This window comes from Crotalus tigris, unplaced genomic scaffold (assembly GCF_016545835.1).
Source record: "Crotalus tigris isolate CLP2741 ecotype Arizona unplaced genomic scaffold, ASM1654583v1 scf7180000018371.15429387391:27106975, whole genome shotgun sequence".
In the NCBI taxonomy this organism is placed as follows: Eukaryota; Metazoa; Chordata; class Lepidosauria; order Squamata; family Viperidae; genus Crotalus; species Crotalus tigris.
Window position 1 is genome coordinate 5,747,446 of NW_024096970.1, and position 16,521 is coordinate 5,763,966.

General features: G+C 36.9%; 1 protein-coding gene across 1 annotated transcript in view; it reads left to right on the top strand.

Moving 5' to 3' along the window:
- Positions 1–15,132, top strand: part of B4GALT5 (beta-1,4-galactosyltransferase 5) — an 86,295-nt gene extending 71,163 nt beyond the window's left edge. Inside the window, exon 9 of the mRNA XM_039351229.1 lies at positions 12,180–15,132. Within this exon, the coding sequence (XP_039207163.1) occupies positions 12,180–12,327 (148 nt within the window). The 3' untranslated portion in view covers positions 12,328–15,132. The remainder of the gene's footprint in view (positions 1–12,179) is intronic.
- Positions 15,133–16,521: the final 1,389 nt, after the last annotated feature.

Sequence of the window (16,521 nt, forward strand, 5' to 3'; positions counted from 1 at the left end):
TCTTAAACATTGTAGACAAACTATTGTATACATTCACCAATTAGATGGTTGAACTGATTAAACTGTTCATCTTAAAAAAAATTCCTGTGGATCTTTACTTTGTAACCTCAAATCATTTCTTTTTTTTTTCTTTTCTTTATGATTTTTGATCATCTGACTATATTTCAAGTTTAAGATGATTCTAAGATAGAACTAATTTGCTATCTCTGCATAAAAATATATGTCTTTGTGGGATAGGTAATTGTGGTAGTTCAGATTATCTTATGTAACAAATAATTCATGTGCTCCTTGTTTTTCCAGTCAATATATATTTGTCCCCAGCAGGTTCCTAACGATTGTAAGCCTTGCCAAATGTTGAGATGTTTCTAATGGAAAAGCACAAACATGGATTATTCTCAGACAGATTTCAGCAAAATGTTAACAGCCCTTTTCTCTTTTGTTGGCAAACATAATGTCTTTGTAACCTCCGCTTTCAAGGATATACATGTAGCCCTTGACGTATAATCAAACTTGGGACCAGAGGTTTTGTTGCTAAGTGATGCGTGTGTTAAATGAATTGCACCTGATTTTACAACCTTTTTGCAATGGTCATTAAGCAAATCACATGAAAATTAAGCAAATCCAGATTTGGTTATCAAAAGGCCCCTGGAATGGTTGCAGTACATGATAGTTGTCAGATGCCCGAATTTTGATCATGGGGACACTGCAACTGTTGTAAATGTTAGGACCAATCCATACGTCCAAAAATGGAAAGGAAAGGAAACCCCCACTGAGGAAGAAATAATAAATAAAATTTTATCCTGTGCTGAAATGGACAGGTTAACTCTAGAGATGAAAAATAAAACTGAAACAGAGATTATGAAATTTGGAAAAATTTGTATGATTGGTTAGAGATAAGGAGGATCGCTGAGATGATTATCGATTGACTAGTTGATATCATAAGGACTTCTTATTAGTACCTATATTAGGGCACAACTGAAAGATAATGTAAATACAATGTTGATGATTGAATGATGGTTTATCAAAAATTTTACAGATGTTATATGCACACTTTGTTATACTCTATCCTGTTAAAGAATATATTTTAAGTTTCTGGTTTTTTTTTCCTGTAACATAAGGTAATACTAATAGCACTGTTGAAGCCAGAGAAGTTGAATCATGTCCATTTTTGTTTTTAAAATGTACATTTAATAAAATTTGTAAAAAAATAATAAATGTTAGGACCAATCATATGTCCTTCTTTTTAGTGTTCTCATAACTTCAAATGATCTTTAAATGAAAGGTCATTAGACATGGAGTACTTGTAGCCCACATATTTTCCATGCCAACTACAGTCCTGGCTTCAAGTTATAGCTTTGATCATTGGGAGGATACTATTTACTTCCCACTGAAATAGGCTGCCAAATGATGCCATAGCTTTATCTTCTTTATCTTCATTTACATATAGTTGTATGACAAGTTTGTGCTCATAGAAAATTTTGTGTCAAGATATCTCATGCAGATCAATACTGATTTGTAATAACTTTGAAAATGAATTGAAATGACATCCTTGGTACTGAATGCTCTATCTTTTAAGGTGGCCTTTGTATGTATCACGCATATAGAGATTTTTATAGACCTGTTTTAATGTAAAATACGAATTTCATATTGCACTGTATATTCCAAGTAATTGTATTCTGAAACACAAAATGAGTTTATAGTATACAGTGTCTGCTTTCCAATATCTCCTTCTCTCCTGTCAGTCATTTCATTTTTTGAGATATTTCTTCCTGTTTTTCTCTTAGCATTCAGTTTGTGGTTGAAGTTACCATTTAACTCAGTAGTTCTCAACCTGTGGGTCGGGACCCTATTTGGGGTCAAACGACCATTTCACAGGGGTCGCCAAACAACGCAGTCCGCCATTTTTTCCCCTTTTCCTTAGCTGTGCTACTCCCTTTTATTCTATTGGCTTTTGAAAGCCAATAGAATAGACTCTCTTGAATAGAGTCTAATTCTATTGGCTTTCAAAAGCCAATAGGAATTGTGCAGGCTGTCTCTGCCCTGCTGAGCCCGCAAAAGTCCCATTCTGCAAACGGTGCTGCACCAGTTGAGTAGTCCTCGACTTACGACCGGTTGAGTAGTCCTCAACTTACGACCGGTTGGGGGTCGCGGCATTAAAAAGGTTGAGAACCACGGACTTAACTGAAAGGAAATGATTGGTTCATTAGTAAGTGAAAGTGGCAAGAAGGTCACAAGCAACAGAGAGAAAGCAGAACTATTTAACTTGTTTTTTGCATCTGTCTTTACACAAAGAGAAAAAACAGACCAACCTATCAAAAACAGTGCCATAAAAAACAATAGAAACACAAGTTAAGATAGGCAAGAAAATGGTAAGTGAGCAACTTTCCAGCCTAGATGAGTTCAAATCACCAAGACCAGATGGATTACAGCCCAAGGTTCTCATGGAACTGGCAGATGTGATCTCAGAACCACTGAACTATATTTTTCAAAGATCCTGGAGCACTGAGAAACATCTAGAGGACTGGAAAAGAGCTGATGTAGTTCCCATCTTCAAAAAAGGAGAAAAAATGGATCCAGGAAATTACAGACCTATTAGCCTGACCTCAATACCTGGGAAGATTCTGGAAAAGATAATCAAACAACAAATCAGCGAACACCTAGAGGCAAACAAAGTCATTACTAAAAGCCAACATGGGTTTGTCAAAAACAGATCATGTCAGACAAATCTTATTGCATTCTTTGATCAAGTGACAAAATTGGTGGAATGCTGTGGATATAATTTACTTGGACTTCAGGAAGGCATTGGATAAAGTAGATCACAACCTACTACTTGATAAGATAGAAAAATGTGGGGTAGACAGAATCATCACCAGATGGATCCGTAGCTGGCTGACCGGCCGTACTCAGCGAGTGGTCCTCAATGGAACTGCATCTATATGGAGGGAAGTGTGTAGTGGGGTGCCCCAGGGCTCTGTTCTGGGCCCAGTGCTCTTCAACATCTTCATCAACTATTTGGATGAGGGGATAGATGGGGAACTCATCAAATTTGCAGACAACACCAAGCTGGCAGGAATAGCCAACATCCAGAAGACAAGCTTAAGATACAGGAGAATCTGGACAGACTTGAACACTGGGCACTATCTAACAAAATGAAATTCAATGGTGAAAAAAGTAAGGTTCTACATTTAGTCAAGAAAAACCAAATGTACAGGTATAGTATAGGGGGTACCTTGCTCAACAGCAGTAACTGTGAGAGGGATCTTGGAATCCTAGTGGACAATCACTTAAATATGAGCCAGCAGTGTGCTGCAGCTGCCAAAAAAGCCAACACAGTGCTAGGCTGCAGTAACAGGGATAGAATCAAGATCACGTGGAGTATTAATACCACTTTACAATGCCTTGATAAGGCCACACTTGGAATACTGCATCCAGTTTTGGTCACCACGATGTAAAAAAGATGTTGAGACTCTAGAAAGAGTACAGAGAAGAGCAACAAAGATGATTAGGGGACTGGGGGCTAAAACATATAAGGAGCGGTTGCTGGAATTGGGTATGTCTAGTTTAATGAAAAAAAGGACTAGGGGTGATATGATAGCAGTGTTCCAATATCTCAGGGGCTGCCACAAAGAAGAGGGAGTCAAGCTATTTTCCAAAGCGCTTGAAAGCAGGACAAGAAGCAACGGATGGAAACTAATCAAGGAGAGAAGCAACCTAGAACTAAGGAGAAACTTCCTGACTGTTAGAACAATTAACCAGTGGAACAACCTGCCTCCAGAAGCATTGAATGCTCCAATACTGGAAGTTTTTAAGAAGAGACTAGACAGCTATTTGTCCGAAATGATATAGGGTTTCCTGCCTGAGCAGGGGGCTGGACTAGATGACCTCCATGGTCTCTTCCAACATTATTATTATTATCGATCATCGCACAGTCAGCCAGATGTTCAGACTGGATTTGGCATTTTGTCTACCTATCGAGTCCTTACCCAGGACCTGGGATAGGCAGATGTGGATGTTTGATGGTATTACAGATATCGTCGCAGGATGGAAGCAGTTCCTAGTAAGGCCGCCTTTTGCAATTGACTAATAGCGAATTTGTCAATGCCAATGGTGTTCAAGTGGTGCTATGACACCCAAGGAGCCTATTGGTACTACCCTTGCTTGCTTTTGCCACAGTCTTTCTATTTCTATTTGTAGGTCTTTGTATTTTGTTATCTTCTCCAGTTCTTTCTCTTCTATTCTGCTGTCTCCAGGCACTGCCACGTCCACTATCCAGACTTTTTTGTCTTTCTTATCGACAATTGTTAAGTCGGGGGTGTTATGTTGCAGGTGCTTGTCTGTTTGAATTCTGAAGTCCCAGAGCAGTTTAATTTTATCATTTTCTATGACTTTCTCTATTTTATGATCCCACCAGTTTTTGCTTACAGGCAAATGATATTTTTTGCAGATCTTCAAATTCACCATTGTTGCTACTAATTAGTCATCAGCTGCTTGTAATCAGTGTTGTGCATCTTCTTGCAACAGCTTACCAAGTGGTCCACTGTGTTCTTCAGCTTCTTTGCATAGGCGGCAGCTTACTGTCTGTTGCTGTCCTTCTCAATATTTGACTTTGTATGCATTTGTCCTTAAGGCTTGGTCTTGTGCAGCCGAGAATTAGTCCCTCGGTCTCTTTCTTCAATTTTCCTGCTCTTAGCCATTGCCAGGTCTTGTTATTATCTGCTTTCCCAGCTATTTTTTTTCATGTATTGGCCATGTAGTGCTTTGTCTTCCCATGCCTCTATTCTGTTCTTCATTTGGTCTTTCTTGTAGGCCAGTTTTGTCTCTCCAGTAGTTAGTAAGCCTTCCTGATATACTAATTTCAGTGCATCCTCATCATTGTTCTTCAGATATTCTTCCAAAGCCATTTTTTCTTCTTCAACCATCTGATGTACTTGTAGCATTCCACGCCCACCTATTTGCCTTGGTAGATAAAGTCTATCAATGTCACTTCGTGGATGAAGGGCATGATTCATTGTCATTATTTTTCTGGTCTGCCTATCCATTGCTTTTAGTTCTGCTTGAGTCCAGTCCACTATTCCAGCTGTGTACCTAATGACTGGGATTGCCCAGGTGTTGATTGCCTTTATGGTATTTCCTCCATTGAGTTTGGATTTTAAGATCTTCTTCACTCTCTTGATGTATTCACCTCTAATCTTTTTTTCTTGACTTCAGTGTGCTTGATGTTGTCAGCTTGAAGGATACCCAGTATTTGTAGTACTCTTCCTCATCCAGACTCTTAATGTTATTTTCGTGGGGCATCTTGATTCCTTCAGTTTTCATTATTTTTCCTTGTTTGATAGTAAGTGTGGCACATTTGTCCAAGCCAAACTCCATTACAATATCTTGGCTATATATACGGACAGTGTTGAGCAGCGATTCTATTTCAGATGATGTTTTTCCATACAGCTTCAGATCATCCATGTAAAGGAGGTGGGATAGTCTGGCAGATGTTTTTGATGTTTGATAGCCATGTCCTGAGTTATTCAGTATTGTTGACAGAGGAAACAGTGCAATACAAATAGTAATGGTGATAATGAATCTCCTTGAAATATTCCTCTCTTGATATTAACCTCTCCCAGCTTCTCACCATTGATCTGCAACTGTGTCTTCCATTGTGCCATCGATCTTTGCACAAATTTTCTGATGTTTCTACTGACTCCTGTTATTTCTAGGCACTTTATTATCCAATCATGTGGCAGAGAGTCAAATGCCTTTTTGTAGTCAATCCATGCCACATTCAGGTTGGTCTTCCTTCTCTTGCAGTTTTCCAAGATCATTTTGTCTATTAGGAGTTGATCTTTTGTTCCTCTGCTGTTGGGGCGGTTTCCTTTCTGCTCAGGTGGAAAGAGATTGTTTTCAACTAGATGCTGTTGCACTGCATCAGCTACTACACCAGTTAGTAATTTGAAAGTTGTTGGTAAGCAGGTAATTGGCCTGTAGTTACCTGGTGTTGCCCCTTTTGCTGGATTAACACCAGGTATTATTATTATTATTATTATTATTATTATTATTATTATTATTATTATTATTATTATTATTATTATCTAGAGCAACTATAATTTGGAGGTTTTCTCTCTAGCCTCAAGTGTTTGTGGGACATTGATGCTTGTGTGGAAAGCAAAGCAAAGGAGAGCTCAATACCCCAAGCTGGTTTAGTTAAAAAAAAATTACTACTTTTGGTCAAAGCCTATTTTAGGATTCATTAAGTTATGAATGCTTTAACTAAACCTTAAACATTTAAACAGGGAAGTTAAAGAAAATTTCTAGAGCACCATATTTACGGAAAACTTGCTTTCAAAAGCAACTTTTTAAAATGCTTTCCCCTGTGGATTACAGTTGTTCCTTTCTTGTTTTGGAACTAATCATTTTTAGTTGTTTAGTTGCTTTATTCAAAGACTGAGCTCCTGAATACTCACACTGTCTCTTCTCTTTTTTCCCCCCATATTCCTTGTGCTATTATGAAATGGTTACCTATTTCAGTTCCAGCTGCTAGCAAGTCCAAAGGAGAAATTTAGACTGTAATTTGCAAGAGATAGAACATTAATTAGTTTGATTGACAAGGAGCTCACTAAAGGGACTTCTATCCCAGCAACCTATTTCTCTTTGCTCTTACTGAAGGGGAGATGGACGGAAAAATTGCACCTTTAGGAATTATGGGATTATAAACATTTATGTGACATACATGTCATTACCTGTTTTTGTTCTTCTGATTACGCTTTGCTAGTGGAGAATATATGCTGACAGAGGTTATAGCTCTATGCTGAAAGGGTGACATTTATGTCATATCCAAACGGGGTGCAGCTAGGGATCTCTGGTATGAAATTTTGCCATATATTATAGTTTCAGGATATGGAACAAGAACTAGGGGAAGCTGTGTACACATGTGTGTATGCAATATGTAATACGTACACGTGAACATGCTCCCAATTATATATTTGAGAAGAAAGAGTTCTCAACTTGAGGATCTCAAACTTCAACAAGCAGTAAATGTATAAAAAGGTCAATGTGACTGTATATAAAAGTGTCAAATGTTATGGAGTAAAAAGGACTATATCAGCACTTCAGGAATTTTTTTGTAACAGCCTATGTGTGCACTTGGAAGACCATTCAGTGTTGTAGTTTCTGTATTTTAGTGTAAGATTTCTTATACGTTCAGGGTCATTTTTCAAAATGATTTTAAATTTCTTTAAACAGGCAGCATATTTTTATCTTGTTTTGTTCATTGCTGTCGAATTGGGCCATTGACAACTACATCCTCATACAAAAGCACTTGCTTATGTTGCTTTTGCTTCATAATGTTTTGAACTGAGATCTCTGTCCTGCCGTCTAGTACTGTTGTAACTCATTTTTGTGGACATGCTCATTATAGGAATTGTAAATGATAGAAAAGATGAATACAGATTCATTCAGTACAAAACAGAAGGCTTAATTTTCTGTAACGTAACCTCAAAACTGATAGTATTCATCCATAAATGGAGAATTAAAAGGGAAGATATCTTCCTTCAGTTCCTTTACTGACTTATGATCTTAAAAGCACTGGTATTTTTAATCACTTAATCATACAAATTACAATCATGTGCTTTATTTCTGCTTTACATTGGCTGAATTCATATGTCAAGATAGACTATTTTAAAATAGTTACATGTTAATCAGTGTGATTAATATATAGTTCAGTGTGTCACATAAACTCAGAAAGCTAACTTATAACAATTATAAGTATATAAGTATATTTTGCAAACATATAGGTCAGTTTTCCCCTTTATGGATTACTGCCTTGTCGTGGCGAAGGGGCTTGCGTAACTCAATGAAGCTATAAGCTATGCCGTGCAGGGCCACCCAAGACGGACAGGTTATAGCAGAGAGTTCTGACAAAATGTGATCCACTGGAGAAGGAAATGGCAAACCACTCCAGTATCTTTGCCATGAAAACCCCATGGACAGTACTAAAAGGAAAAAAAGATATGACGCTGGAAGATGAGCCCCTCAGGTCGGAAGGTGTCCAATATGCTACTGGGGAAGAGCAGAGGGCTAGTACTAGTAGCGCCAGAAAGAATGAAGCGACTGGGCCAAAGCCGAAAGGAAGCTCAGCTGTGGATATATCTGGTGGTGAAAGGAAAGTCCGATGCTGTAAAGATTTTTTCTCCATAGGAACCTGGAATGTAAGATCCATGAATCAAGGCAAGCTAGACGTAGTCAAAAAAGAGATGACAAGAATGAACATCGACATCTTAGGAATCAGCGAACTAAAATGGACAGGAATGGGTGAATTTAACTCAGATGACCATCAGGTATACTACTGTGGGCAAGAATCCCTCAGAAGAAATGGAGTAGCCTTCATAGTCAATAAAAGAATAGGAAAAGCAATACTGGGATACAATCCCCAAAATGACAGAATGATCTCAATTCGAATCCAAGGCAAACCATTCAATCTCACAGTAGTCCAAATCTATGCCCCAACCACTGGTGCTGAAGAGGATGAAATTGACCGGTTCTATGAAGCCCTACAGCACCTTATAGAATTAACACCAAAAAATGATGTCCTTATCATCATGGGGGATTGGAATGCTAAGGTAGGAAGCCAAAAGATAACCGGAATAACAGGCAAGTTTGGCTTTGGAGAACAAAATGAAGCAGGGCACAGGCTAATAGAATTTTGTCAAGAGAATACGATGGTCATAACAAACACTCTTTTCCAACAACCCAAGAGACGGCTCTACACATGGACATCACCAGACGGTCAACATAGAAATAAGATTGACTATGTACTCTGCAGCCAAAGATGGAGAAGCTCTATACAGTCAGTAAAAACAAGACCAGGAGCTGACTGTGGCTCAGATCATGAGCTTCTCGTTGCAAAATTTAGGATTAAATTGAAAAAAGTAGGGAAAAGCACTAGGCCACTCAGGTATGAACTAAATCATATTCCTGATGAATATACAGTAGAGGTGACAAATAGATTTAAGGAACTGGATCTGATAGACAGAATGCCTGAAGAACTATGGATGGAAGTTCGCAACATGGTACAAGAGGTAGCAACTAAAACCATCCCAAAGAAAAAGAAATGCAAGAAAGCAAAATGGCTGTCTGAGGAAGCTTTGCAAATAGCTGAGGAAAGAAGGGAAGCGGAAGGCAAAGGAGAAAGAGAAAGATACACCCAATTGAATGCAGAATTCCAGAGAATAGCTAGAAGAGATAAGAATGCCTTCTTAAATGAACAGTGCAAAGAAATAGAAGAAAACAACAGAATAGGGAGGACCAGAGATCTCTTCAAGAAAATTGGAGATATGAATGGAAAGTTTCATGCAAAGATGGGCATGATAAAGGACCAAAATGGCAGGGACCTAACAGAGGCAGAAGAGATTAAGAAGAGATGGCAAAACTACACAGAAGAACTATACAAGAATGAGCTTAACATCCCAGATAACCACAATGAGATGGTCATTGACCCCGAACCAGACATCCTAGAATGTGAAGTGAAATGGGCCTTAGAAAATCTGAGCAACAACAAAGCTAGTGGAGGTGACAGTATTCCAGCTGAGCTATTCAAAAATCTTAAAAGACATGCAGTAAAAGTGCTACACTCAATTTGCCAGCAAATTTGGAAAACTCAACAGTGGCCACAGGATTGGAAAAGGTCAGTTTACATTCCAATTCCAAAGAAAGGCAATGCCAAAGAATGTTCAAATATCGCACCATTGCACTCATTTCACATGCTAGTAAAATTATGCTTAAAATCCTACAAGCTAGACTCCAGCAGTATGTGGATCGAGAACTACCAGAAGTACAGGCAGGATTTCGAAGAGGCAGAGGAACTAGAGATCAAATTGCCAACATACGCTGGATCATGGAGAAAGCTAGGGAATTCCAGAAAAACATCTACTTCTGCTTCATTGACTATGCAAAAGCTTTTGATTCTGTGGATCACAACAAATTGTGGCAAGTTCTTAAAGAGATGGGAGTACCAGACCATCTCATTTGTCTCTTGAGAAACCTATATGCGGGTCAAGAAGCAACAGTGAGAACTGGACACGGAACCACTGATTGGTTCAAATTGGAAAAGGAGTCCGGCAAGGCTGTATACTGTCGCCCTGCCTATTTAACTTATATGCAGAGCACATCATGAGAAAGGCAGGGCTAGATGAATCAAAAGTTGGAATTAAGATTGCCGGGAGAAATATCAACAACCTAAGATATGCAGATGATACCACTCTAATGGCAGAAAGTGAAGAGGAACTAAAGAGCCTCTTGATGCGGGTGAAGAAGGAGAGTGCAAAAGTTGGCTTGAAACTCAACATTAAGAAAACCAAAATCATGGCATCCGGCCCTCTCAATTCCTGGCAAATAGATGGGGAAGAAATGGAGGTAGTGACAGATTTTATTTTTCTGGGCTCCAAGATTACCTCAGATGGAGACTGCAGCCAAGAAATTAAAAGACGCTTGCTCCTGGGGAGGAAAGCTATGGCAAATCTAGACAGCATTCTAAAAAGCAGAGACATCACCCTGCCAACAAAAGTGCGTATAGTCCAGGCCATGGTTTTCCCAGTTGCAATGTATGGCTGTGAAAGTTGGACCATAAGAAAGGCTGAGCGCAAAAGAATTGAGGCCTTTGAACTGTGGTGCTGGAGAAGACTCCTGCGAGTCCCTTGGACTGCAAGGCGTTCAAACCGGTCGGTCCTAGAAGAGATCAACCCCGACTGCTCTTTAGAAGGCCAGATCCTGAAGTTGAAACTCAAGTACTTTGGCCACCTAATGAGAAGGAAGGATTCACTGGAGAAGAGCCTAATGCTGGGAAAGATTGAGGGCAATAGAAGAAGGGGACGACAGAGAATGAGATGGCTGGATGGAGTCACTGAAGCAGTAGGTGTGAATTTAAATGGACTCCAGAAGATGGTAGAGGACAGGAAGACCTGGAGGAATGTTGTCCATGGGGTCGCGATGGGTCGGACACGACTTCGCAATTAACAACAACAACAACAAGGTCAGTTTTTCTTGGGAAAATGTATTGCTTGGATTATACATCACAAAAACCCACAGTTTATTTAATGACCAGTTGTTGCATAAACCATAGTTAGCAGACTCACACAGCATTAAGCCATATTACGGTTTTATGCAATGTATAAACCCAAGTAATTGAACTATTAAATGATTACATGAAAAATAAGAATAAATAAGAACTGTATTAAATCTCTTAATTAAGAATTTGTATTCCAGCCTTTCTCATGAATGTAAGAAAATGAAAATGTCAGAAAAAGAGTTTTCATTCTTATGTATATTTATAAAACTGTCAGAAATCTATATAAAGGATGAATTTTAGCAAACAGAACAACTCTTTGATTCCCATTCATTGTGAGTCAAGTGAGTCCCATTCATTGAGCATGCTGATTTATTACCAGGGTACTATAATATATCTTTCATTATATAAAATGAAAATGGATTTTTTTTATGATTCAAGATGAAGCTTATGGAGAAGGAAAATAGATTGCAATAGTTTTATTTCTCATCAGAATTGGTCAGAGCAGATCTTGGCAACATGTTGAAATTTATACTGTGGTTAACCAATATTAGAAAATTCAAGGAAGTGTAAGAAAAGTACTGGATAATTTAAAACAGGAAAGCTTCTTTTATCGCTTGCAATGTATAATGCTTTAGTTTTTGTCTGTTTGTATTTTGGTGTTGCTTACATATATTTTCTTTACAATATTTATTTATCAGGATCTGAGCATTTCAATAGAAATCCGTTATTGTAGTTTAGATATCCAGTTCTGAGGTATGATTGTGTTCATATGATGTCCCTAACCATGGTTAATTTATTCATAGTTTTCTCAGTTAATCCAGTTATCTGTGTTCATACTGTATGTACATATTTATGTACTGTATATATAAACTACGGTAATGCAAATACAAAATGAAGCTACAAGTGGGATGTAAAGTTTTGGAACCAAGTTGAATCTGTATTCTGCCTACAAAGTCATACCTTTTAAAGTGGACATGAATAGACTTTTGATGTCTATAGGCTACACTTGGATATTTCTAATAAATTAAGAAACTATTAATATTCAAAATGTGTATCCATATTAATAATCTTTTTTGTTGTATGTTGAAAAATATTGGTTTTAACGTTTTCTCTCTTTTTTTTTCAATAGATATGCACTGCTGAGGAAGTCCAAAGAGAGGCAAGAATTGGATGGCCTCAATAATTTGAACTATTTTCCAAATATTACATATGATTCTTTGTATAAAAACATAACTATCAATCTATCACCAGAGCTGGCTCTGGTGAGTGAATACTAAGAGAATATGAGAAGAGAATGTCAAGAGATGGTTTTATAGATGTCTCCTGGACAAAAATAATCTTGTGTCTAATGAAGGATCACAGTATTTTGAAGAATAATTTTCAAAAATACGCACAGAGATCATCAGAGTGTAGACATATTCACACTGTCAGTGAGTTTGGACTTGACTTGCTTTTTGATTTCGTTTTAAAAAGAACAATGGTGTGACCTGCTGCTTTTGTCCCAGCATTCCATTTCTTTAAGCAATCTCCAGTAACAAATAGAGATTGAATGTGCTTTCCTGCTGATAAAACCAGTTTGGCTAAAAAAAATAATAATAATAATCTTGGATTCTTGACGTAGGGTGCTGGAAGCTATCCTGTAAGCTATGATCATTATTGGAGATGAACTGCCACCTAACAGTGACTCCATTCTTTTGCATTTGTGTTTGCATTGGTTTTCTAATTGACTTGCTTGAAGGAAAAAAGATATATATATCTATCTATCTATATATATATATATCTATATATACACAAAATCACTTCTTAAAGAAGTATAGATGTAGATAAGCTGTATAAATTACTTTCCTTTATTTTTTAAAAAACACAGTTCAAAACTGAAGCTGAAGGTTTACAACTTAGCATAACTCAAGTAAGCCCTCAATTGCAAGCACTTCAGTACATCAGGATGACACTCATGCAAGTAATTCTCTTCAGGGCTATTTAAGCAGTTATTTGTGGGATTGAGACTTTGTCATTTCATTGGTTAGTTTGGAAACAATACTAGTGTTTATTGGAGAAGGAAAGTTAATTTTATTCATGAAAGTGCAAAAGCCAATTGCATTTTGGGGAATTGCATAGTCTTTCTGGATTGTTGATTTTGTTTTGTTTTTTGTGACCCACTGCATTTTATCTCCATATTCCAAACAGACAGCATAACATCAGAGAAAATATCTCCCTGTTTCATCTTTGTAAAGGACAAAAAGTCTCCGGAGAGTTAACCAAGTTTCCACTTTGTTTGGTTAAAGTTTGCAAATCATTCAGTCTGTTGTTGGAAAAGTCTATACTGATTTCTGTAACTTTAATGGAGGGGAATATGAATAATATTTTGATATATTTATTGTGTAAATGAAATTGAACTAATATAGACTAAAACTGTAGGTTGAAGTTCTTGGGTATGATTATTAACCAGAGAAAACATTGCACAAGTACTGGGATAAATGTATCCAGACTCCAACTCTTAATTAAAAGAATGAAGGGCATTGAGATTAGTTTTTTAAAAAATGTGAATATCAGGCAGAATTGGTTGGTCCATAATCTCTATCTAGTTTTCATTTTAACCTACCATAATAGGTTTGTGCCTTTGTTTTGTTTTGTTTTTCTGGTTTAAAACCAGTCCCATCTGTTTATATAGCATGTACAGACTTTTTTAAACCGGGGTATTTACTCTGGTAAAACAAATTGTTCTTTAATATATATTTATAGACAGAGTTTAATGTGAAAAGTACTTTAATCTCTTTGATTGCATTTTTGCCTTCAGTTGCTTTAACTTGTATAGGTGTTGTTTTTTTTAAGATATTGGGTTTGGTAGATATATGACCCCCCATAGATAACTGTTGTGGAGGTGATTAACCAGACCTATTTTCTTGGATCTTGAGGGTTATGAAGAGGTGTGTGTTTGTGTGTGAGAGAGAAAGCACATGTGTGCATCTTATCAGCTGATGATGAAAGTACAGTTGGTCTGTTCTTGAATTTGCTGATAAGTAGGCTTTAAAATGTTTCATAATAAAACCTTTATGGTTGCTGCAGAGGTAATAACTTAGCTTTTATTCTTTTAATGGCACATGAAGCAATAAAGACTTCTGCATTTTGATAATTTTCAGTTGTGAATAATTCATATATATTTTTTTCTTTTCTTTTTTTTTAAAACTTGGAAGTCTAGTAGAAATTAACATTTTATTTAATGGTGCTTCAGTTGAAAATGTGTTTCATCTGTCTTAATTCACCTTGACATTTCCAAACAGCTATTTGGCAGTGATGCCCTGCCTCACACTTACACACACACAAACACTTTAAAAATAGATTGTGCATCCTTCTACTACACCCTCTAAATTACCTCTGCTAAGAAATGCACTTGTTGAAGATGGTGTGAAAGAGTCAGTTTTACTTCTTAATAGTTCTGGATTGATTCCCCCCCCCCCCAAAAAAAACTTATTTTCTTGCCCTTCCTTTAAAAGTGTGGAATATCTTTTAAATGTGCACTGTTGCTCTTATCAGATAAATCAGCTATTGTATGGTAAATGTACTTGTTGGAAACATAACTGTCAAGCTCATGTGTTGTTACGGTGTTTTTAAAAATCATTTAAAATGTGTACATTAATAGCTGACATTTCAACAGAGTGCTCCCCATTTCCATCAGCACCGTCAGCTAATATTGCTAAGGGATAGAATGCTATCATTACAAAAATGTATGTTTTATATGAGCCGTGTGGATCTTTATTTGCTAAAACCTCTTCTTTTTTTTGTAAAAACTGTTTTATAATCAGTTTAACATCTGAGCAACCACTGTGCATTGCCAAACATCTACTGTCAAAGATAGAATTGAATCATATGTAATTTCTTTCTTTCTGTTGTTTTGAGCTTCTCTGTGTTTTCTATGAAGCTCCAGGGGTATATTTTTGCACTGAAATCTAGTGTTAAAACACACAATTTTCAGCAAAGCAATTCATTGTATCATTGCATTTATTCACCTGTGTGTTTGTACATTTTTGTATTTGTTAACTTATGAGTGATTTTTTTCAGTAAAAAGAATACATATTCAAGAACTAAGAAATGTAATGATGTTGCTTTATTTATGAGTTACTAACGTGCAATTCAGTGGAATGAAGAGCCAGATTTATAAGCAAGCCTAAGGCACAATTGGATTAATTTTACAATTTAAAAAAGATAATGTTTTTAGATTGTTAATTATTTCACTCAGTTTCCTTTTCATTATAGAAATCAACACATGAACTTTATTAAACAAATTTATATGAAATTTAACTTTCAAATTTCAGCTTTTAAATAAAAAATTGCTTCATTTTTTTAAATTACTCATTGTTCAGACAATCTCTTAGATAATTTCAGTAGAATGTATAAAATAGAAAAGGCTTTTACTATTCCCTGAAGTTTAATTTATCAATGATTATTGTCTTTGCCAATCTATGTTACTGAAATTTTAAATTGGACCAACCAGATATTTAAAAGGTATCTAGTTTATTCCCAACGTTTTCAGAAGCACCTTTTTTTGAAAGGATCTAAAGTAGTACAGTTCCAGTTCATAGCACTTACATATACACACACACATACACACACACACACACAAACATATATATGTGTATGTATGTATGTATGTTTTCTGAGGTTTTCGCGGGTGTTTGTATGTAGGTCTTTGGTTATTCGGGTTTTCTCCCGCGTAAAATTGGAAGTGCCTTGGCGACATTTCGACGAAGTCACATTCGTCATCTTCAGGCTGGTATTTTCGGCTTCGTGCTTCTAGGAGCAATGTGTGATCATAGCTGTTTCTTCCTTTTAACCCCCACTGGCAGTGAGTTATGACCATTTTTAACACGACTGTTGCAGCATCCCCATGGTCTCATGATCAGAATTCAGATGCTTGACAACTGACTCCTGTTTATGACAGTTACAGTGTCCCAGTGTCATGCAATTCCCTTTCACGACCTCCTGACAAGCAAAGTCAATGAGGAAGCCAGATTCACTTAACAGCCATATTACTTAACAACTGCAGTGATTCATTTAAGAGCTGTGGCAAGAAATGGGGCAAAACTCACTTAACAACTGTTTTGCTTAGCCACAGAGATTTTGGGCTCAGTTGTAGTCGTAAATCGAGGACTGCATTAAGTTAAAGATGAGTTGGGCTATTTGCGTACACAATTTCTTGATGCTAAGCTCTTTTCTGACTCCAGAGACTGGCATGAGAAGGGATTAGCCTGTCTCGGTTTAATACTTTGGGAGTTTAACTAATCAGATTATCTAGCAATATGGATGTAATTAGAAAGGTTCTATTAGCTTATGGAGGCTTGTGTATTTTTATCATTTCTCTTTTCTCAGCTGATGTTTTGTATGAGTTATTTTACTTGGGAAGGAAAAAAAAAGCTTGTTTTCAAATTTTGCAGAGCTCTTTTTTTCACTCATGCCTATTTTTTGCTTTCTGC